This window comes from Anolis carolinensis, chromosome 4, assembly GCF_035594765.1.
Source record: "Anolis carolinensis isolate JA03-04 chromosome 4, rAnoCar3.1.pri, whole genome shotgun sequence".
NCBI classification, from domain to species: domain Eukaryota; kingdom Metazoa; phylum Chordata; class Lepidosauria; order Squamata; family Dactyloidae; genus Anolis; species Anolis carolinensis.
The window spans coordinates 119448127-119473322 of record NC_085844.1 but is presented as its reverse complement, the minus strand read 5'-3'; the positions used below and the strand labels follow the sequence as shown (position 1 = coordinate 119473322).

General features: G+C 42.7%; 1 protein-coding gene across 1 annotated transcript in view; it reads right to left on the bottom strand.

Moving 5' to 3' along the window:
- Window positions 1-283: 283 nt before the first annotated feature.
- The window catches only part of nrn1 (neuritin 1), a 42210-nt gene continuing 17297 nt past the window's right edge, over window positions 284-25196 (bottom strand). The window contains exon 3 of the mRNA XM_003226860.4: window positions 284-3151. Coding sequence (XP_003226908.3) covers window positions 2917-3151 — 235 coding nt within the window. The 3' untranslated portion in view covers window positions 284-2916. The remainder of the gene's footprint in view (window positions 3152-25196) is intronic.

Genomic DNA, 25196 nt, shown 5'->3' with positions numbered 1-25196 from the left:
AACCCAATCTGGATTTTATATGGCAGTGTAGATGGGGCCTCAGACTGTAAACCCTACATTCCCAACGTCCACCTCACACCAGGTTTGTTCACACTATTAAAACCTTCCCAACCCCACATATTTCCACACCAGTTTTTCTCAAACCTCATTCATTTGAAGAAAGCAGCACCTTTCAGTGGCTTAAACAGAACATGATCACCCTATATTATATATACACTATTCGTATATGGACAGTGTGCATAATAAAATACATTCGCTCCTCTTAAAAATAAAAAACTAAATCTTCATTTTCAAACAATAATTTTATTTTATACCTTTGTTCTATACTTCGTAGCAAATCTTTTATAATTTCTTTTTTGCTGAATTGACTTTATAATAAACTTTCTTAAATTACATTTGTTCTCTTTTTTTTTGTTAAAATCAAGGCTCTTTGAATACTCCCCCTCCTCCACCCCCCGAAAACCTTGAGGCGGTGTGTTTTATCGTAATTTTTTTCTTACACATAGACGTAAACCCCTCCTTATTTTAGTTTTTCCCCCCTTGTGATCTATACGGTTGGATATATAATCATATCTTACGGTAATGGTGGGAAAACACGTAAAAAAACAAGAGAAGAGGGGGAAACTTGGAAACTTTTCTCTCTCTTTTTTTTTTGTTTTCTCCCAAAAGAAGAAAAGGGGATAAGAAAAAAATGTATTGTCGAAGGCTTTCAGAGCCGGAATCACTGGGTTGCTGTGAGTTTTCCAGGCTGTATGGCCATGTTCCAGAAGTATTCCCTCCTGACGTTTCTCCCACATCTATGGCAAGCATCCTCAGAGGTTGTGAAGTCTGTTGGAAACTAGGCAATTGGGGTTTATATATCTGTGGAAAGTCCAGGGTGGGAGAAAGAAGTCTTGTCTGCTGGAGGCAAGTGTAACTGTTACAATTAATCACCTTGATTAGCATTGAATGGCCTTGCAGTTTCAAAGCCTGGCTGATTTCTGCCTGGGGGAATCTTTTGTTGGGAGGTGTTAGCTGCCCCTGATAGTTTCATGTCTGAAACTGGTCCATGCCTGGAATTCCCCTATTTTGAGTGTTGATAGCCAGTTTCTGTTCATTGTCATAGTTTTCTCCTTTCTGTTGAAATTGTCCACATGCTTGTGGATTTCAATGGCTTCTCTGTGTTTATTAAAAAAACTCTAAAATCAGGACAGTAAATAAAGAACAACACTCAGGATTCCAGAGAAGAAACAATCAGGGCCAGCTTTTTTGTGTGTGTGAGGAGCGACTTGAGAAACAGCAATTGCTTCTGGTGTGAGAGAATTGGCCGTCAGCAAGGATGTTGCCCAGGGGACACCGGATGCTTTGATCCTTCTGGGAGGCTTCTCTCATGTCCCTGCATGGAGCTAGAGCTAATAGAGGGAACTCATCCTCACTCTCCCCTGTTGGATTTGAACCGGCAACCTTCAGGTCAGCAACCCAACCTTCAAGTCATCAGTCCTGCCGGCACAAGGGTTTAACCCACTGCACTAACAGGGAATATTGAATGTTACCATTCAATAACAATTGGGGACTCAAATTGTGTAAAAGCTAAAGAGCACCACTATGTTTAAAAAAATTATAGTTGACCTCCTGTATCCACAGATTTTCCATTCATGGATTCAACGCCAGCTAACACGTCCCAACAAAGGATTCCCCCAGGCAGGTATCAGCCAGACTTCGAAGCTGCAAGGCTTTTCAGTGCTCATCAAGGTGATTAATTGCAACATACACAAGAGTTCTTTCTCCCACCCTGGACCTTCCACAGATATATAAACCTCTCTTGCCTAGTTTCCAACAGACCTCACAACCTCTGAGGATGCCTGCCCTAGATGTGGGCGAAACGTCAGGAGAGAATGCTTCTGGAACATGGCCAAACTCACAGCGACCCAAAGGGAAAAAAAGGCAGTGAATTTTGAAAAATAAAAATATAGATGCCTTGACGATTAAGTAAAGCTCAACTCTCAGCAAACTTAGCAGCATTCATTAGGTCAACATTTTCATTCAATCCTTCTGTGTTTTCCTTTCTTGTTGTTTCCAGGTTTTGGTCTTCATTCCCCAGCCCTTTTTTTAAAAAACAATCTCTCCATTGGTCCTTTATTTATTTATTTATTTTTCCCCCTTTTCTCCATGTCTCTGAAATGGAATGGCTGAAAAAATCCGAAACGAAAACGAAACGTCACCAGAGTTCCCTTCGGAAAGAAAGATGGATTGGCCACGGAGCTCGTGGATCCTTCTCTATATGACCCCCCCCCCCCACTCCATCCATCCATCCTGTTGGTTCGTCACCCCCATGAAAGAGCCCCTCTCGTGTCGCCGTGAGCTGCATCCTCTTCCTCCTCATTCATAGGATTCATTATTATTACTATGATTCGTATTAGCTATGAACGCTTGTATTAGTATTCGGTGGTGGCTGGAAGCCGTTCCTGAGATTGCTTTTTGCGCCCCAAAGAGAGAGAGAGAGAGGAGGGGAGGGGGCGGGGGTCGAAGAGATCTGGGTCTATCTAGAGAGGAGGATAAAGCTGAGGTCCGAGTTTGGCTGTTGGTGGTACCATTTGGCAAATCAGGACGCAAAGTTGAGGAGAGGGAGGGCAAGAGACGAGAGAGAGCTGGGTGGCGTGGTGCGCTGCTCAGTGGCCGGGTGAGTTCTCCCTCTCTTCTTCCCCCTCCCCAAAAGGTGAAGATGGTGCTCAGGCTTTGTTATTATTCCCCACCGCAGTTGTTGTTGGTGTGGGTGCAAACCCACCACACCGCCGAGCAAAGTGGAGGAGACTTTTGTTTTCCCCTGCGTTGAAGCGGTGGCGTCGTGTTGTGGGACAGGTTGTGCTTGTCCTTTTCTCGCTCTTTTCTCTCCAAGGGGGAGAAGGAAGGCTCCCCCCCCCCCCGCTCGCCCCCTTTTTACAAGGAGAAGCGCGTCGCCAAGGCGGCCGAAAGCGCCACCACCAGCCAAGGCGACGGGAGGGCCACCACGGATGAGCCCGCCGCCTTGGTCTTGCTGCACAGGACGAACAAGTTGCCTTCGTAATCGAGCTTTTTGGATTTCTCTTTCAGCTTCTCCCAGACGTCTGTCACCCCTTCCTGCTGGCAATCCGTGAGGGCGATGAGGGTGCAGGCGTGGAAGTCGTCCCAGTACCTGAGAGCAAAGAGGAGGAGACAGGGCTGGGTTAAACCAAGCGCCATCATCATCATCATCATCATCATCATCATCATCATCATCATCATCATCATCATCATCGCCAACAATAAATTGGGAGGGCAGAAGATAAGGAAGATTCCCCAGTCAACTAATTAGATACAGTAGCTCCCAACCTTTGGGCCTCTAGGTGTTTTGGACTTCAACTCCCACAAATCCAGCTGTTAGGAGCTGTGGGAGTCCAAAACACCTGGAGGCCCAAAGGTTGGGAACCACTGCATTAGGACAATCACCACCACTATCATCACCATCAGAAAATAGAAAGCAGGAAGACTGCCCATCCAATGCATTTGAAAAATAATAATCATCATCATCATCATCAGAAAATGGAGAGGGGGAAGACTTCCCATCCAATGCATTAGAAAATGAGCAGAAAGACTTCCCATTCAATGCACTAGAAAAGTAATCATCATCATCAGAAAATGGGGAGTAGGAAGACTCCCCATCCAATACATTAGAAAAGTCATCATCATCAGAAAATGGGGAATAGGAAAAGTCATCATCATCATCATCAGAAAATGGGGAGTAGGAAGACTCCCCATCCAATGCATTAGAAAAGTCATCATCATCATCATCATCATCATCATCATCATCATCATCATCATCATCATCAGAAAATGGGGAGTAGGAAAACTCCCCATCCAATGCATTAGAAAAGTCATCATCATCATCATCATCAGAAAATGGGGAGTAGGAAGACTCCCCATCCAATGCATTAGAAAAGTCATCATCATCATCATCATCATCATCAGAAAATGGGGAGTAAGAAGACTCTCCATCCAATGCATTAGAAAAGTCATCATCATCATCATCATCACCAGAAAATGGGGAGTAGGAGGACTCCCCATCCAATGCATTAGAAAAATCATCATCATCATCATCATCATCAGAAAATGGGGAGTAGGAAGACTCCCCATCCAATGCATTAGAAAAGTCATCATCATCATCATCATCATCATCAGAAAATGGGGAGTAAGAAGACTCTCCATCCAATGCATTAGAAAAGTCATCATCATCATCATCATCATCACCAGAAAATGGGGAGTAGGAGGACTCCCCACCCAATGCATTAGAAAATCATCATCATCACCACCACCACCAACAACAAATTGGGGGGGGGGGGGGAGAAGAAAGATTCCTCAATCAACACATTAGAACAGTGGTTTCCAACCATTTTTTGGACCAGGGACCATTTTGACCAGGAACCACTTTGACCAGGGGCCACTCTCCAACATTAGTACCAAAAGGGTTAGGAATCAATTTCGGGTCAATTTTAGATTCAGTTTGGTTATTTGGCGTGCTGATTCAGAAAACCGCATTGGATAGATTACATCAGCCCTAGTTTCGGATACAGAACATATGCCATCCAGTAGTTGTTGTCTGCTCGCCCACAGAAAACCATATTTAATAATATAGAGCTGGTGTGGTCTACCCAGTGCAATTTTCCAAATCAGCACCCCAAATAACCACAGGAACAGGCCCTGGCGCCAATTTTCCCCTGCATGTCTCACAGACCTTATTTTAGCTTTCACGGCCCACCAGTGGGCCATGGCACAAAGGTTGGGGACCACTGCATTAGAATAATCACCACCACCATCACCATCATCACTATCATCCTCATCAGAAAATGGAAAGCAGGAAGACTTCCCATCCAATTCATTAGAAAAATCATCATCATCACCACCATCATCATCATAATCAGAAAATGGTCCATCCAATGCATTAGAAAAATCATAATAATTATCATCCTCAATATCATCATCATCATCATCATCATCATCATCATCATCAGAAAATGGGAAGGAGGAAGTCTCCCCATCTAATGAATTAGAAAACTCATCATCATCATTATCATCATCATCATCATCATCATCATCAGAAAATGGGAAGGAGGAAGAATCCCCAGTCAACTCATTAGAACCATCATAATCACCACCACCACCATCAGAAAATGGGAAGAAGAATCCCTAGTCAACACATTAGAACAAACATAATCACCACCACCACCATCAGAAAATAGGGAGGAGGAAGACTTCCCATTCAATGCATTAGAAAAATCATCAACATCATCATCAGAAAAATGGGAAGGAGGAAGATTCCCCATCCAATGAATTAGAAAAAACATCATAATGATCATCATCATCAGAAAATGGGATGGAGGTAGATTCCCCAGTCAACGCATTAGAAAAAATAATCACAATCATAATCACCATCAGAAAATGGGGAGGAGGAAGACTTCCCATCCAATGTATTAGAAAAATCATCATCATCATCATCATTATCAATCATTATCATTATTATCATCATCATCAGAAAATGAGAAAGAGGAAGACTCCCCAGTCAACGCATTAGAAAAATCATCATCATCACCACCATCGCTATCAGAAAATGGGGAGGAAGACTTCCCAACCAATGCATTAGAAAAATCATCATCATCATCATCATCATCATCATCAAAATGGAAAGGGGGAAGATTCCCCATCCAACAAATTAGAAAAATCATTCATCATCATTACCACCACCACCATCACCATCAGACAATGGAGAGGAGGCTTAGAACAACCATCAGTCATCATCATCATCATCATCATCATCATCATCATCAAATGGGGAGCAGGAAGAACCTCCTTTTATTACTTTTATTGGGGACTCCTATTTATTTGTCACCCGCCTCTCTTCAAGGCTAAAGACAGGGTGCATCTACACTGTAGAATTAATGCAGTTTGACACCACTTGAACTGCCATGGTTCCATGCCACTGAATCTTGGGAGCTGTACTTTGGTGAGGCACCACTATTCTTTGCCAGAGTAGGCTAAAGACCTTGCAAAACTACAACTCCCAGGATTCCATAGCACCGAGCCATGGCAGTTCAAGTAGTGTCAAATTACAGTCCTTCATCAATGCACCCACTGTTAAAATACATAGATATAAATAAATGTAAGACAATTAAAATAGACATATTGAAGGACAGACATAAGGAATGCATTAAAATCCTTGGTCTTAGCATAATGGAAGTTTAAATTCATAGGGTTATGTATTTATTTATCCTATTTATACCCTGCCTTTCTCTACCCCGAAGGGGACTCAAGGTTAAAATTGACAGAGAGAGCACCAGAGATGTTTTTCCATGGCTAAATCAAATAGACATTTTCCTTAATCAGACAACAGATGGTAGATAGACAGACAGACCCACACATAGACAGGTGCCAGCAACTCAAAAGGAGTTGCATATGAAGCTGGCTCTATAAGTGGAACCTGAAACCAAAACAAATGTGGATTCCAACCAATCCACTAGGTTCTTTTCCAGATCCCATCTTCTCAACAACTGGCAATCTTCACTCTCTGCCCATTGGACATGCCCAGTCCTCACTAACCTATTTTCGTGTTATACCTTTCCTCTTCCAAAGTGGTGGAGAAAATGTGACCCTATAGGCCACTGGTTCTCAACCTGGGGTCCCCAGATGTTTTTGGCCTTCAACTTCCAGAAATCCTAACAGCTGGTAAACTGGCTGGGATTTCTGGGAGTTGTAGACCAAAAACATCTGGGGACCCCAGGTTGAGAACCACTGCTCTAGGCATTGTTGGCATGCAATGTTAGTGATCCCTCACCATTGGATATTCTTGTGAGGGCTGATGAGAGCTGCAACACAGCAAGCTCTACCTGGATGCTCCCAGTTGCCCATCTTATCATAGAATCATAGAATAGTAGAGTTGGAAGAGACCTCATGGGCCATCCAGTCCAACCCCCTGCTAAGAAGCAGGAAATCGCATTCAAAGCACCCCTGACAGATGGCCATCCAGCCTCTGCTTAAAAGCCTCCAAAGAAGGAGCCTCCACCACAGTCCGGGGGAGAGAGTTCCACTGCCGAACAGCTCTCACAGTGAGGAAGTTCTTCCTGATGTTCAAGTGGAATCTCCTTTCCTGTAGTTTAAAGCCATTGTTCCGTGTCCTAGTCTGCAGGGCAGCAGAAAACAAGCTTGCTCCCTCCTCCCTTTGACTTCCCTTCACGTATTTGTACATGGCTATCATGTCTCCTCTCAGCCTTCTCTTCTGCAGGCTAAACATGCCCAGCTCTTTAAGCCGCTCCTCATAGGGCTTGTTCTCCAGACCCTTAATCATTTTAGTGGCCCTCCTCTGGACGCTTTCCAGCTTGTCAACATCTCCCTTCAACTGTGGTGCCCAAAATTGGACACAGTATTCCAGGTGTGGTCTGACCAAGGCAGAATAGAGGGGGAGCATAACTTCCCTGGATCTAGACGCTATTCCCCTATTGATGCAGGCCAGAATCCCATTGGCTTTTTTAGCAGCCGCATCACATTGTTGGCTCATGTTTAACTTGTTGTCCACGAGGACTCCAAGGTCTTTTTCGCACACACTGCTGTCAAGCCAGGCGTCCCCCATTCTGTATCTTTGATTTCCATTTTTTCTGCCGAAGTGAAGTATCTTGCATTTGTCCCTGTTGAACTTCATTTTGTTAGTTTCGGCCCATCTCTCTAGTCTGTCAAGATCGTTTTGAATTCTGCTCCTGTCTTCTGGAGTGTTAGCTATCCCTCCCAGTTTTGTGTCGTCTGCAAACTTGATGATCGTGCCTTCTAACCCTTCGTCTAAGTCGTTAATAAAGATGTTGAACAGAACCGGGCCCAGGACGGAGCCCTGCGGCACTCCACTTGTCACTTCTTTCCATGATGAAGACGACGCATTGGTGAGCACCCTTTGGGTTCGTTCGCTTAGCCAATTACAGATCCACCTAACCGTAGTTTTGTCTAGCCCACATTTTACTAGTTTGTTTGCCAGAAGGTCGTGGGGGACTTTGTCGAAGGCCTTACTGAAATCCAGGTATGCTACATCCACGGCATTCCCTGTATCGACCCAACTCGTAACTCTATCGAAAAAAGAGATCAGATTAGTCTGACATGACTTGTTTTTGGTAAATCCGTGTTGACTATTAGCAATGACCGCATTTGTTTCTAAGTGTTCGCAGACCACTTCCTTAATGATCTTTTCCAGAATTTTGCCTGGTATTGATGTGAGGCTGACCGGACGGTAATTGTTTGGGTCGTTCTTTTTTCCCTTCTTGAAGATAGGGACCACATTCGCCCTCCTCCAATCTGCTGGGACTTCTCCCGTTCTCCAAGAACTCTCGAAGATAATTGCCAGTGGTTCTGAAATAACTTCCGCTAGTTTCTTCAGTACTCTTGGGTGTAGCTGATCTGGCCCTGGGGACTTGAATTCGTTTAGAGAGCCCAAGTGTTCCTGGACAACTTGTTTCCCTATTTGGGGTTGGATTTCCCCCAATCCTTCGTCCATTCCGTGTTGCTGAGGTTGAAGATGGCTTTCTTTTTCTGAGAAGACCGAGGCAAAGAAGGCATTAAGTAGTTCTGCCTTTTCCCTGTCCCCTGTCGCCATCACCCCATCTTCTCCTTGCAATGGCCCTATCGCCTCCTTTTTCTTCCTTTTTCTACCAACGTAAGCAAAAAAGCCTTTTTTGTTGTTTTTTATGTCCCTGGCAAGCCTGAGCTCATTTTGCGCTTTAGCCTTGCGAACCTTTTTCCTACAGGTGTTGGCTATACGTTTGAATTCTTCTTTGGTGATTTCTCCCCTTTTCCACTTCTTGTGCATGTCACTTTTGAGCTTTAGCTCAGTTAGAAGTTCTTTGGACATCCATTCTGGCTTCTTTGCACTTGTCTTATTTTTCTTCTTTGTTGGCACTGTTTGCATTTGCGCCTTGAGTATTTCACTTTTGAAAAACTCCCATCCATCCTTAACTCCCTTGTTTTTTAATATCGGCGTCCATGGAATGCCGCTCAGTAATTCCTTCATTTTTTGGAAGTCAGCTCTCTTAAAGTCCAGAATGCGTGTTTGACTTGTCTTAGTTTCAGCATTCCTTTGTATTGCAAACTGCAGGAGCACATGGTCACTTGCCCCTAAGGATCCAACCACTTCAACTGTATTGATCAGGTCTTCCACATTTGTTAAGATTAGATCAAGAGTTGCTGATCCCCTTGTTGCCTCTTCTACCTTCTGGACCATAAAATTATCTGCAAGGCAAGTGAGGAATTTGTTGGACTTTGTACTCTTGGCTGAGTTTGTTTTCCAGCAGATATCGGGATAATTGAAATCGCCCATGACTACTATATCTCTTCTTTGTGCCTGTTTGGTCAGCTGTTGACAGAAGGCTTCATCAAGTCCTTCATCCTGACTCGGAGGTCTGTAGTAGATACCCACGACAAGATCTTTTTGAGTCCCGGTTCCCTTGATTCTTATCCAGATGCTTTCAAGCTGGTTTCCCGGATTACAGTCTTGCATTTCTTCTGCACCGTAACTGTTTTTGACATATAAAGCTACCCCCCTCCTCTCCCCTTTGTTCTATTTCTGTGAAAGAGGTTATAGCCCTCAATGGTTAAATTCCAGTGATGGGAGTCATCCCACCAGGTTTCAGTGATGCCTATGACATCGTATGTGTGGTGCTGTGCTAGGAGTTGGAGTTCGTCTTGCTTATTTCCCATGCTCTGAGCATTAGTGTAAAGACATGTAAGCCCCTGTGACCTCCCCTCGAACTGTTTATTTGGGATTATTGTGCTCTCTGTACTTAGTCCTTGCTGTGTTTGTGCAGCCCTCCGTTTAGCCTTTTGGCGGTTCCCTGTGGTCGTGGGTAATATAGTGTTCGCCAGGCTGTTGTTCCCCTCCCCCAGTGGATCTAGTTTAAAGTGCGCCTGATGAGGTTTGTGAGTCTGTGTGGAAAAAGATGTTTTCCTACTTGTGTGAGATGCACCCCATCGCTTGCCAGTAGTCCATCCTCTTGGAAGAGTAGACCATGGTCAAGGAAGCCAAAATGCTCCTCTTGACACCATTTTCTGAGCCAGTTATTGACCTGTACTATTTTTCCGGCCCTTGTAGAGCCGTGTCCTACAACGGGGAGGAGGGATGAAAAGATCACATGTACATTATACAGTTTTAGCTTTGTTCCCAGAGCTCGAAAATCATTTGTGATCTTTTGAAAAGTATGCCTAGCGGTGTCATTGGTACCTACATGAATCAACATAAGGTGGGGAGGGTGATGGGTCTTTAGGAGCCTGCTGAGCCTCTGAGTGATATGGTGTATTTTTGCCCCCGGGAGGCAGCATGTTTCTCGAGCCATCCCATCCGGTCTGGAAATGATGGCTTCCGTTCCTCTAAGGAGGGAGTCACCTACTACCAAGACCTGTTTCCTTTGAGGATTGACAGGGTCCCTTTTGTGCAAGACAGTGTGTATGTCCCCTGAAGAGTGTTCCTGTTGAAGTGAATCATGTAGGTGTAAAGTGTTGTCCTCCTCCTCAACATCCCCAGTGCATTCATCAATGACAATCCATTGAGATACATCCGAGAGCCCATTACTCTCCCAAGGATGTTCCTGTTGCTCCTGGTCTATGATTGGGGATGGAGCATTTGCATGATTACATAAGTGTGACTGTGGTGATGCACTGTCCCCGTCAGGGCTATCCCCTGCGCATTGATCCAGGGTGGTCCACTGAGTGGTATCTAAGAAACTGTGGTCCTCCACAAGATGTGTTTCCTGATTGTATGTTAATGATGTAAGAATTTCAAATCTGTTGTGTAAATGCAGCTGAGCAGAGGAGTTCTGCGGAGGCTGCCTGGTCCTGCGTCTCCTTCTATGGGTGACCTCCTTCCAAGCCTGAGGGTTGTCTACCTTTGAGTTGATCTCCCCATAAGGTTCCTGATCATGGTCTTGGTGGTGTTGGTGTGATGCAGGCTGCAGATCTACAGCAGCGTGTTGTGCAGTGTCCAAGAAGAGCTCGAGTGCCTGAATGTCCTTAAGGGTCTTAATACGGTGCTCGAGCTGTTGGATCCTCTGCTCCATCAGAGTCATCTGTTTGCATTTGGAGCAGTTGTAGTTGTCTAGTTTTTGTGTGAAAAAGCGGAACATGCCACAGCTGGTGCATGTGATGGGAATGTTTTGCTTTTGTTGCATCTCTTGGTGAGCGTGGTGGCCAAGTGGGATCTTTGTACAGTTAAGTAATATGCACGCACTTTATGTGCAGACTGCAACAAACCACCTCTTTGTGTATTTGTTTATGTTGCTTTGTTTCCTGTATGTAATGCAAAGGATAGTTAGTAAAGGTGCCTGCTGTCAATCAACTTAAGTACCTGGCTCTCTTTCAACACAACAGTCACACAACAGTTAGACTTTGACCACAGGAGCCAAGCCCACACTCAGTTTAAAATCTTAGCCAAATCTTAGCCAAATCCTACCTGAAGCCAGGGAGCAAAAATGTCCTCCTGCTGCCTCTGCCTCTGCGAGAACCAACTGCCCTTCTGGGATCAGGCTCTGGCAGAAACTCACACTGGCAAATAAAGCTTTCCCAGAAACTCAATTAACAGGGGACAATGCCTGCTGTCAATCAACTTAAGTACCTGGCTCTCTTTCAACACAACAGTCACACAACAGTTAGACTTTGACCACAGGAGCCAAGCCCACACTCAGTTGGACCTTGTTTCATATAATTAAATTTTGCAGTTTCCTCCTTTATCCTGTTGATACCACCTTCTTGCTTGTGGATATGCTATTTTGACAATTTAAGTATCCACACCGGGAGAGTGAGTTGGTTGTTGACATACCCTTCCCCAACCTGGTGCTGTCCAGATGTGTTGAACCACAGCCTCTGCTATAACTGGTTAGTTGGTGAATGGGACTTGGAGTCCAAAACATCTGGAGCGTTCCAGGCTGGGGAAGTCTGATAGAGTTTTAGTATTCAATTGATTAATTGAATCAATTGCTTAACAACTTACAAATTGAATAGACATTTTCCTTAATCAGGCAGCAGATGGTAAATAGACAGACAGACAGACCCACACATAGATAAAGACAGATAGACAGACATGTAGATAGATAGATAATACAAGTTTTATATAAAGCAAGGATAACAAGCAGTTTTGTACTTTTGTTCATAAAACAAAGGCCTCTTGATGAAGACATCTGCTAGAGTACACTATGTACAAGCAAAACAGGTTTTTTTGTTTTAGAAGTATTATTTTTACATGCATTTGAGAGATCTATCAGTTGATTGACTAAAATTAATAAGATTAATTGATTGTTTTTGTTATTTCAAGCAGCCTGTTGACTTACATTAAACCCAAGGATTTCTCAGAGCTTTATTAGATAAGGAATACTTAGAAATGGCTTGTGTTGTTCTTTTCTCTGAAATATAGCATACAGGATCTGGTATTCATTGGCGATCTCTCACGAAAGACTAACCAGGCTAATTCTTTTATTCATAGTGGTGATGTTGATATTATTGCCTTAACTTACTTGGCCATTCTATGTTTTATGATATGGTATGTTTTTAACTGATTATTTTACTTGATTGTTGTACTATTGTTTTTAGTTATTGATATGTGTTTTAATTTGTTATTCTTTGTTTCTGTGTTGGGCTCTGCCTCATGTTAGCCGCCCCGAGTCCCTCTGGGGAGATGGTGGCTGAACAGAAAAATAAAGTATTATTATTATTATTCTACTTAGTTTCCAAGATCAGAAGGGATCTGGTGCCCTTAGGTTTTTAAGGTCCTGATCAGTTATTTACTGAACAAATGTCTTTTAAAAATGCTTTGTACTAAGGGTCAGATCTGTCAGAAATATTAAAAATTAACTAGGTTTTTTTAATTACAAAAATATGAGTCAAGCACTGAAAGGGTTAAATAAGCTAGCCTCTCCCTGAGGAGGCCAAAGCTAGTGTCCTCCTGAGGAGTCTTAGAATACCTCAGTGTTAGTCAGCCTCAGTGAGAGAATGTCTCACTGTGAGAGACATCTCAGTGTGAGGTAGGCCTCTATGTGAGATGTCTCATGTGTGAAGATCCAGTGTGTAAAGCTACTGTGTGAATCTCTTGTGTAAGTTTGTTGTGAGAGGAGGCTCTGTGAGAGTGAAACTGTTTATCTTCATGAGAAAGAAGCCCAGTCTAGAAGCAAAGATGGAAGTATAAAGGTAAAGGTAAATGTTTTCCCTGACGTTAAATCCAGTCATGTCTGACTCTGGGGGTTGATGCTCATCTCCATTTCTAAGCCGAAGAGTCGGTATTGTCCGTAGACACCTCCAAGGTCATGTGGCCAGCATGACTGCATGGAGCGCCATTACCTTCCCGCCGGAGTGGTACCTATTGATCTACTCACATTTGCATGTTTTCAAACTGCTAGGTTGGCAGGAGCTGGAGCTAACAGCAGTTGCTCACGCTGCTCTCTGTTGTGGTAATCTCTGAGTGGTTAGACTCAATTTAACCCTCTCTGGGGGGAGATTCCACCAAAAATCAGCAGAGTAGCAAAAGCAAAGCTTTCAAATGCAGCAGTTACTTACACGGGGTGAGCAAAGAGAAGCCTTTGACCATTTAGGATTGCAATGGACTGCAGAGTCTCAATGAAAGTTCAAAAAGTATTTATTCAGGTAAAAAGAACTCCATTGTAGATAGAAAGGTTTGGGAGCTGTCTAGTCTACTCTAGACTGGTTTCTAAGGAAAAATAAGAAAGGAAAAATAAAACATCTAAATAGTTACATCTTGCCAGGAGAGATGGCAGGACGTGTTGTTAGCTTGAAGAACAAAGGGAGAAGAGAGAACCAAAAATGGTTCTAACATCATGGTCCATTTTATTGGGGCCATAAAAGACATTCTGACCAATGAGAAGTTAGTGTCCCTGGAGATTCACATTTCTACTAAGTTCAAAGTAAGGGATGTGATCTGAACAGGATAGAGTGAAACACAGTAAAGCCTGTCTAGGCATGCTTTGGAAGCAGGGAAAGGATTCCCTCAATCTAACTCTATCATCTATCTAACTACATCTAGACTTGAGTAGTCCAGGATGATTCCCAACACTCCCGGGGTTTGAATCTGGGTCCTTTTGGTCTGCAAGTTCAGTAGCTCAGCGCTTTAATACATTTCGCCACGTTATTTATGTTTCGAAAACCTTTTTCTTGTAAGTAGTGCAACCATATTATTTTGTTATAAAGAAAAGCCTCCTAAGAAAGAGATAACACTGGTCTGTGTGTTTTTGTTGTTTTTATTACATTTGGCTACTGATGCTGGGTCACGCTGCTGCTAATAAGTTACTCTGCTGTGCATTTATGAGGAGGGTCTTTTGTTAATAAGCCCACTCACCCAACAAGATCACCTAAGTTTATTCTGAGTGGTGGGCAGTCCAATCTTGGCAAACATGGTAGGATTTCATTCAGTAAGACCCATACCCCCAAAGAAGTATAATCTCCAACCAACATGATCACTAACTACAGTGACTGGAGATGATGGATGATGCAGTCTGATACATCTTGAAGGCGTCATTAGGTAGGGACAACAAAATTCAGATCCTGGGACCATGACATAGATTACAATTGCCATCATGGCCAGTGGTGGTTTCTGAAGTTATAATCCAAAAAAGTAATTTCCTGATCCCACTCCCCACCCACCCAGTGAACTCAAGATCAACACTACTAGATGAGAGCCTTGGTACATAACTTCCATTTTTCCATTGCAGCCTACCAACTCTCTGTGGGATGCCCACAAACAAAAGACAAAAGCCATAGCCTTTCCATAGTGTTTTGCCCTGATGACTGATATTTAGAGCTCTGATCTAGCAGAAAACAGGAAATCTCTTGAGCAGTTGCCAATTTGCCATTAATAGTCTTGTCTGTCAAGAAAGTGTTTTAAGCAGGTTCGCATCTCCAGTTATCATGAAAAGCACCAGCCACCATTGCCTTCAACAAAGTAAAATCCTGGGCTAATATTTGCCCAATAATAAGATATGTTGTAAATGTCAGTGATAACAAAATATCCTCAAACATTTAGTTCCATGGTCCAGCAGCTATCTGTTGTTTGGTATCCTGTTGTATGACAGACATAAGCGTAAGCAGTGCTTGGAAAGAAACTTATGTATAAATATTGCCATCTATTTTCTAGCAACATTATAGCAGGAGTGGGAGACATTCCACAATTCAAATGTTTTAATCAGCCCAAGCCACTGTGGCTAATGGTAAAGAATTGTGGGAGCCATAAAAAAAGGTAAAGGTAAAGGTTTCCCCTCAACATTAAGTCCAGTCATGTCTGACTCTGAGAGTTGTGCTTATCTCCATTTCTAAGCCGAAGAGCGTAGACACCTGCATGGTCATGTGGCCGGCATGACTGCATGGAGCACCATTACCTTCCCGCCAGAGGAAACACCTGTTGATCTACCCACTTTTGCATGTTTTCGAACTGCTAGGCTGGCAGAAGCTGGGGCTAACAGCAGGCACTCACTCCACTCCCTGGACTCGAACCTGCAATGTTTTGATCTGCAAGTTCAGTCGCTCAGCTCTTTAACACACTGCGCCACTAGGGGCCCTTCAAATGTTTTAGGTTATAGCTCCCACATTCTTGAAATGTGGGAGCTATAACCTAAAACATTTGAAGAGTTAAAAGTTTTCCAGCATCAACTGATAAGGCACATGCTAATTTTTCCATATTTACTTTGTGTATTTGTTTTCAAGTCATTTGTTGAGTTATGGTGACCCCATGAATTCCATAGGGGTTTCTTAGGCAAGGAATGCATACAGGTGGTTTTCCCAGTTCATTCCTTTGAAATAAAGCCCACTGCATCTGCTATTTGCTCATGAGCTCATGTCCTTTTTATGTTTCCTTTCAAAGTGGTTTCTTACTCTCTCCTGATCAATATTGACTGCTCTTTCCCAAATCTCCTTCAACTTTATCTGATGGTAGATCCTGAACCATGATCCCCCGAGCACACCACACTTGGATGCAAATGCTATTTCAATGTGAATTTCTTTCAAGCCTATAATTTTAGCATTAGCATGCAGCCAGATAAAACAGTTGCAGAGACTGTGATTTACCTTCTTCTCTTACTAACATAATTATAATGCTTAAAACTTCAGTTAATAGTGTAAGGGTAAATTCTAAAGTGCAATTTGAAGTGCTCATCATAAACCCTGAAAGCCACATATCAACAAAAGTTTTAAAAAGAAAGCTATTTTGGGGTGATGTATATTGACAAACCAGGCCTGGTTGTTTTATTCTTTGCCATCAGCAAATCCTTTGTAAAGCTAATGGTCATTACTTCCAAATCAGGCTACCCTCCAAGTTACAAAAGGAAATATATAACAATGCTGGAAATATTCTGTTTCCTAGTTACTGTAAGGATTGCAGATATGCTGAAAGAAAACAAGAAAGCCTGTGTGTGTGTGTGTGTGTGTGTGTGTGTGTGTGTGTGTGTGTGTGTGTGAGAGAGAGAGAGAGAGAGAGAGAGAGAGAGAGAGAGAGAGAGAGAGAGAGAGAGAGAGGGAAACTGCCTTTATTCTTGCTTATTAAAACATACTTTAACTTCAGCCTTGTGAGTTCTAGCTCCTCTATGCTTAGCAGTGTGGTCATGTTTAGCCTCCTTCAGATTGTAAAAAGAGATCTCTAGAGGACCTTTATAACAGTCTATTTTGCTGAGCTTGATGATGGCTGATGATTAGGATTTCACTGTGCTGCTAGTTCTTCTTTGCGTATTGTTAAATATTAACAGGTCTCAGGTTTTCGGTGTGAAAATGTGATCTTTCAAAAATATAATCTGCCTTCAATGCAGGCAGAATACAAACTTTTCTATACAGGAAGTTCATTCGTGTATATTTGTTTGTTCTGACATGGACTCGAGACTTGATAGGAACCCGATTTCACCACAGCTCAGCCCCAGAACTTTATTTTGAGTGCCAAGATTGGTCCCTGAGAAGCTGACACTAATGTGCATCTTTGAACATATACAGCAAGAGTGTACATGCTTTCAAACCTAGAGAACCACTAGTTTAGCCACCACAGCTATGATTTGAGGGTAACCAAAAGACACAACATGTTACTTTAAAGCTACTGACAAAAGACTGGTTATTTGTAGCAGGGAGGATCCTGGAACAGCATATAAGAGCCCCCCTCCCCCCAAGTTTTTAATCACATGAATGCATTTTTGGCTGGTGAAATTGGGGGTCTCAGACCCATTGGGAGGAGTTCTAATGGGTGCCTTGGAGGTCCTGTGAATTGCCTGTTGCCCTTTGGGGACCCCTTAAGTATCACACGTAGCCCATGGGCTGTTGGAGGTTGTAGGTGTAAATAAATAGAAGCTTTACCACGGTTTCTTGACCAAAGTTTAGCCTGAAGTTTAATAACGTGCCACTCAGGTTTGTGAAATAAGTAAAAGTACAGTAGAGTCTCACTTATCCAACATAAACGGGCCGGCAGAACGTTGGATAACCAAATATGTTGGATAATAAGGAGAGATTAAGAAAAAGCCTACTAAACATCAAAATAGATTATGATTTTTACAAATTAAGCACCAAAACATCATGTTATACAACAAATTTGACAGAAAAAGTAGTTCATTACACATTAATGCTATGTAGTAATTACTGTATTTACGAATTTAGCACCAAAATATCACGATATATTGAAAACATTGACTACAAAAATGCATTGGATAATCCAGAATGTTGGATAAGCGAGTGTTGGATAAGTGAGACTCTACTGTAACTTTACTTCAGTTCAACAGGTCAAACAGAGCAACAATATATACAGTAGTCTCTCTGGCTTCTTACAGAGAACAGAGAGGATAAACAGTCCTTTTAAAACATCTTTAAATATGCCTCATTGCCTATTGATCAGGCTTCAGAGAGTTAGGAGTCATTAATTCCCTAGCTGTTAACTCTTCATTATCTGAGGTAAAAGTGCCTGCTCAAACAGCAAGTCAGAGACAGTAGCCAATCAGAATGTTGGCTCCTGGCATGCTTAGCCAATCAGCTGCTGACACATGTCTATCCAGTCAACCCATTTCACCATAGTGCCTTTTACAAATTCCCACATGAGCTGCCCAATTCCTACTCCTGATGCCCAAAGTACTTTGCTATCACTATAAGTACCAGCAGCTGCCAGAACATTGCTATTACCATCTGGCATGTTGCCAGGACATTCTGTGCTGTCTGATCCCATGAGATCTCACCAATGCTTGATAATGGTCCACTGATTCTTTCCCCTGGCTGCAATTGGATTGTCCTATTTCTCTTCAGAGCATGTGCTCATGCATGCGTGAAATACACATTCCCAATACTGGCTCTGTCATGAAGCAGAGGAAAAGCATTGCCCTTGGCAGCTGATTTGAAATTTCAGAATTAATTCACTATCAGCAATTGCTTTGCTATAACTACATATTGTTTTTTACTGCTTGGGAGGAGGAGAAATACCTTTGACATTTTTTGTCTCTGGAACCCATCTAAACAAACCAACCTGCCATGGTTAAGGTGCAGGGGAAGTAAACATTTGCTTATCCATTTCGGGCAAACAGTTTTTGGCCAGCCCTGGAATAATAATAATAATAATAATAATAATAATAATAATAATAATAGCTCTGGAACACAATACACCAGACATCACAGTTGTGGAAAAGAAAAAGGTTTGGATCATTGATGTTGCCCTCCCAGGTGACAGTCACATTGACAAAAAACAACAGGAAAAACTCAGCCGCTATCAGGACCACAAGATTGAACATCAAAGATTCTGGCAGAAACCAGTGCAGGTGGTCCCGGTGGTGATGGGCACATTGGGTGCCATGCCAAAAGATCTCAGCTGGCATTTGGAAACAATAGACATTGACAAAATTACGATCTGCCAACTGCAAAAGGCCACCCTACTGGGATCTGCACGCATCATCCGAAAATACATCACACAGTCCTAGACACTTGGGAAGTGTTCGACTTGTGATTTTGTGATATGAAATCCAGCATATCTATCTTGTTTGCTGTGTCATACAATAATAATAATAATAATAATAATAATAATAATAATAATAATAATAATAATACTTTATTTATATACCATTCTATCTCCTCGAGAGGACTCAGTGTGGTTTCCAGCAAGAATCCATACAGGAATTAAACAGAATGAAGAATAATAAACATGAAACAAGAACATACAATTAAAAAAAACCCACAAAAATTAAGAAATCAACTACAAAATGCTCCCTCAGCAGGGCCAGGTATAATGACCAGGGCTTCAGCGTGGACAAGACCAACTATAAAGTGCTAGGCAAGACAAGTGCAACAGAATATCATAGTAATTATTGATTCTGTAATAATTACTATTCATTGGGAATATTTCTGATCCAAATTCTATTCCTGAGCTATGCTAGGTTGACCATCTCCCTTTTCAAGAGAAGAAATAAGTTGTAGTCATTGTCACCATCACAACTTTTCTCTTTTTGTTCCAACTTTTCTGTGTTATGCCCCTTCAAGTCTTTTCTGACTTATGATGGCTTTGTTATGGGGTTTTCGTGGCAAAAATTGTTCCCAGGGAGTTTGTCTTTGTTTTCCTCTGAGCCTGACTTGCCAAGGTTATCTGGGAGGTTTCCATGACTGACTGAGGATTTGAATCTTGTTCTCCAGAGTCCTGGTCCAACGTTCAAACCAGGACACCTTTACTGTCTTTTAAAATTCCTGTGTATGTGTTTTCAAGCCAGCTGTCAGATTTGTGGCTACTCCCAGAGTGTCTAAGAGTTTCCTGGGCAAGAAATCCTCAGAAGTGGTTTGACATTTCTTCCTCTAGAATACAAGATGTAATATTTATTGGTGGTCTCCTACCCAAGTAGTGACCAGGGCTGACCCCATTAGCTTCCAAGATCAGACAGGATCCGGTGCCTATAAGGTAGAGGTGTTGAACCTTTTTTTGTTCCAGGGATCCCTTTGCCAGTCAGGAGAAAATTTGGGACCCTTTCTCAGAATGTAGTGGTAGTTTTGACAATCGACTTCAATATGTCTGTAAATTATATTTTAGGATTATTCAAAATCTCATGTTACAACTTTTCCACCATTTCAGTACTCGATAATCAAACATAGTACAACATCTGTTCAAACAGTCATTTTCAGCAAACATTTAGAAATTCAAAGACACTGCTGGGGAGATCTCTTTCTGGCACAATGGCTTGTTCGTAGCAGGACAGTGATCATGTGCAATCTGACATAGGGTCTAACAACTATCCTAATTTCAAAGTATAGATGAGTGTATGTGATTTTTTTGAGATATGCAACAACTGTAATGTGATATGAAATGTAATTTATTGCATACATTCCTAAGTGAAGGAAATGCAAAATTTCAGTTGGAGGTCAGAGAGAAGAAAAATAACACAACCAACACAAAATATTATTGGCATCCTAGTTTTAGGTCAGTTTCTGGGATTATTTGGGGTGCTGATTCAGAAAATTGCACTGACTAGACCACATCAGGTCTAGTTTATTAAATACAAGCTTGGGTACCCAGAGGTACCCAGGTTATTTGAAAAAGGCATTGTTTGTTTTGGGGGGTTAGGTCATATTATTAAGTTAATTAGTAACACTATTTATTAGAAAAAAGCCAGTCTATAGTTTAATTTTTATGAATGCTCCCGTTAGAAAATACATAACGATGTGGGTGAACTACAATTCCCAGATGTGTGGATCAATCCTCCACAAACCCTACCAGTGGACAACTTTGGGTCTGTGTGCCAAGTGTGTTACAGATTCAATTTTTTTTTCATGTCAGGAGCAACCGGAGTTGCTTCTGGAGTGAGAGAATTGGCTGTCTGCAAGGACGTTGCCCAGGGGACGCCCAGATGTTTTGATGTTTTACCATCCTTGTAGGAGGCTTCTCTCATGTCCCCGCATGGAGCTGGAGCTGAAAGAGGGAGCTCATCCGCGCTCTCCCTGGGTGGGATTCGAACCTGGCAGTTTTCAGGTCAGCAACCCAACCTTCAAGTCATGAGGCTTTTATCCCCTAGGCCACCGGAGGCTCCTAAAGATTCAACTTTAGCTGGGTTTAGTATTCTCTGGATGAGGACGAACTACAATTCCCAAAATTAAGGTCACTTTTCAAAAACCCCTGAAGTATATTCAGTTGGTCATGGGACTTCTCTGTGCAAATTTTGGTCCCGGTCCATTGTCTACGGGGGGGTCACAGTGCTGTGTCTTGATGCAGGGTGAACTACAAGTTCCATCCTGTTGAGTCAGTCCTCCAACCCTCTCCAGTCTGTTCTGTTGCTGATCAATTCCTCTGTTTGCTGTGTGCCATAGGAAAGGGTTAAGTGAGAGGCAGTGAGAGGGGTCATGAAAATTTCACACCAATGGAAAGAGAAAGGAACCCTGGGATATGGTGCTCACTGTAACCTGTAATGTGCTTGGAAGGAGGGCCATTGGTGTCTCCTGCATAGTGGGGACTCTAGCCTGTTGATGGAGATGGGACTCTGTCTGTGTAAGTGGACACCCTTGCCACATGCACACATGCACATTTTCACTTTTTTTTGTGTATAGATAGATGGTGGTTATGATATTCTATGAGTGAGTAGATGATGACTGTTAGAGGACAGATGTTCTGTATCTCAAAAACTAGAGCAGATAGGGGAAAACATGCCATTTTTGGAATCAGCAGGTCAAATACACCCAGAAACAAGGCTAACATTCGAAGCTTGACTCAGGGAACCTTAAAATCTTTTCACAGGCTCCTGTTTAGGGTATTTAGGCCTCAAGTGTCCTACAAGTTGTTTTTCCAAGTTTAGCCCTGATCACCAATCCAAGCAGGGACCCATGAGTATAAAGAGAGGCAGGCCCAAATTGCTCTTTTCTTCTTTTCTACTGCCCTTTATTTGGTACTCGCTTGGGTACCTAGCAATGCCCGGGTTATTTGAAAAGGGCCTTGTTTGTTTTTGGATGTTAGGCAATATCGGTGTGGACATATGTTATGCTATTTCTTAGGAAAAAAACTCAGTCTTTGCGTTTGTTTTTTATGAACACTCCTACTAGAAAATGCATAAGGTGTGGGGCATAGACATCCTGTGATGATGTGGCATGTCTGGTTAAGAGCCACATCCACTGTTTTAACATGTTCGGGTATCAGCCAGCATGCCAATGCTTTAAACCATGAAATAGTTTTCTAAGATCTACAGAGATACTCGCAGGAACACCTCAGCAAGTGAGAGTCCAAAAGTGGCAGGCTAAAACCTGGAACCTCAATCAGTGGCTGACGTCGGATGACATAGAATCATAGAATTAAAGAATCCTAGAGTTGGAAGAGACTTCATGGGCCATCCAGTCCAACCCCCTGCCAAGAAGCAGGAAAATCACATTTGAAGCATTCCTGACAGATGGCCATCCAGCCTCTGCTTCAAGAAGCCTCTGCCTCCAAAGAAAGAGCCTCCACCACACTCTGGGGCAGAGAGTTCCACTGCTGAACAGCTCTCACAGTGAGGAAGTTCTTCCTAATGTTTAGGTGGAATCTCCTTTCCTGTAGTTTGAAGCCATTGTTCTGAATCCTAGTCTCCAGGGCAGCAGAAAACAAACTTGCTCCCTCCTCCCTTTGACTTCCCCTCTCATATTTATATATGGCCATCATCATGTCTCCTCTCAGCCTTCTCTTCTGCAGGCTAAACAAGTCCAGCTCTTTAAGCCACTCCTCATAGTGCTTGTTCACAAGGCCCTTGATCATTTTAGTCACCCTCCTCTGGACACATTCCAGTTTGTCAACATTTCCCTTCAATTGCCGTGCCCAGAATTGGACACAGTATTCCAGGTGTGGTCTGACCAAGGCAGAATAGAGGGGTAGCATGACTTCCCTGGATCTAGACACTATACTCCTATTTATGCAGGCCAAAATCCCATTGGCTTTTTTTTTTTTTTTGCCACTGCATCACATTGTAGGCTCATGTTTAACTTGTTTTCCACGAGGACTCCAAGGTCTTTTTCACACATACTGCTGTTGAGCCAGGCGTGCCCCATTCTGTATCTTCCTCCTGGGCACACAGAAGACTGGGTGACTTGGAAGGCCCTGAACAGACTGCGCTCTGGTCCCACGAGATGAAATGGAGCTATAAGGTGGAGTCCATGCAGGGGCGGTTCAACCACGAGCCCATTTAGGCACTTGCCTGTGGCGCCATAATCCTGGGGGCACAGTTGAGGTGCCCCCACGTGCGTGCACATGCGTGCATGCATGCAAGCGCACCACCCCGCCTCCTCCTCCTTTGGGCCTTCAGCCAGGCCTGGGTCCGACTTTGGCCTGGGCCCGGCCACGTAGGCCTGCCATTCCCACACCACCCCGGCCGCCAGCGCCAGCACCGTTTTGTTCCGGTGGCTTCACTCTTCCTCCTACTGCTGCCACCATCACGGACCGTTGGAAACTAGGCAAGAGGTATGTTGGAAACTAGGTAGGTGGGGTTTGTATATCTATGGAATGTAAAGTTTGGGAGAAAGAACTCAAAGAACATTTGTCTGTCTGAGGCAAGTGTGGATGTTGCAGTTGGCCACCTTGATTAGCTTTGAATGGCCTTGCAGCTTCAAAGTCTGGCTGCTTCCTGCCTGGGGTGATCCTTTGTTGGGAAGTGTTACCCTGTTTCCCCTAAAATAAGACATCCCCAGAAAATAAGACCTAGTAGAGGTTTTGCTGAATTACTAAATATAAGGCCTCCCCCATAGGTAAGACCTAGCAAAGGTTTTGTTTGGAAACACCAGAGAATGCAGGATCAGGAAATGTAAGTACCATAGAGTATTGTACATGGAAATAGTGGTAGTAACAAGAAATACTTAATAGGACTCACAGTTTGTCTGGTTGTGATGACAACTACTGTACAGTATATAATAAATGTTTGTTTATTTTTTGTTTAACAATAAATGTGAATTCTTCTTCATGGAAAAATAAGACATCCCCTGAAAATAAGACCTAGCGCATCTTTGGGAGCAACAATTAATATAAGACACTGTCTTATTTTCGGGGAAACATGGTAGCTGGCCCTGATTGTTTCATGTCTGGAATTCCCCTGTTTTTGAGTGTTCTTTTTTTACTGTCCTGATATTATTTATTTATTTCCCATACTTGTGTCCCACCATTCTCACCCCAAAGAGGACTCAGGGTGGCCTCACAACTGGCAGCAATTCGATGCCTGATTGGTTTTTTTTTTTTTTTGGGGGGGTGCAAAATTCTGTTCACCTACACTTGAACATTTCCTTGAGCCAGCCCTGAGTCCAGGACATGCCAGTTTGGAGAAGAGCAAATCGCAGACCACCTACTACAATGCAGTCTGAGCCCTTTCACATGCACAATGGAGGACCTTCTTATAGCAACACCAGAGGCACTCCAAGTAGCCAGCTACTGCTTAAAGGACATTTAGTATAATTATTGAATTATTTTGTTATTTAGCATATCCATTTATACAGAAATGTAGTATACTCCATCCATGTCAAAGTATACTTAGCACTGATTAACATAATTATTTTGATTTTCATCAATATGTGATGATGTAATATAACAATCTCCTTTTCAAATCACAGAATTACTAAGATAATATTATTTAACAGCAAACCATAGAACTGCTGGGCTTGTCAAATTTTGTAGCCTCTTGCACAGTATCATAGGTTTGGAGGGTCATGGGTTTTTGTTCTAATCTCTGTTGTCATCTTCACTGCAGAATTACTGTTAGTGGATGAATTTAACTATATATGTATTTTAAATTTTATCATTCATGGTTTAATACAGTTTAATTAGAGTTTTAATTAATGTGGTACTGTTTTATTGTTTATGGATCCTGTTACTGTTTTATTGAATGTATTTTGGGCAATGTAATTGCCAACTGTTGTAAGCCGCCCTGAGTCCCTCCGGGTGAGAAGGGCGGGGTAAAAGTGATGTAAATAAATAAATAAATAAATAGTATAATGCCAAATTGTTGTGTTTTTTTTAAAATAAATACATTACAGCTTGTATACCCTTGGTTTGCTTCTGACAGGAGAAATAAATAGATTAGGGGTAGCAATGAGAACCTAACCCACCCTTAGCCCCTGAAGGTGCCACCTTGGGCTGGCTAATGCTATGGGATGGCTCGCAAGAGGATCTCGGCGAGGCTCTTGCGGATATAATTTATGAACCCTCTCCGAACTGGTGCTGAAGTCCGACGCCGCTTTGCCTTTGTCATAAATAATGAGGCCTG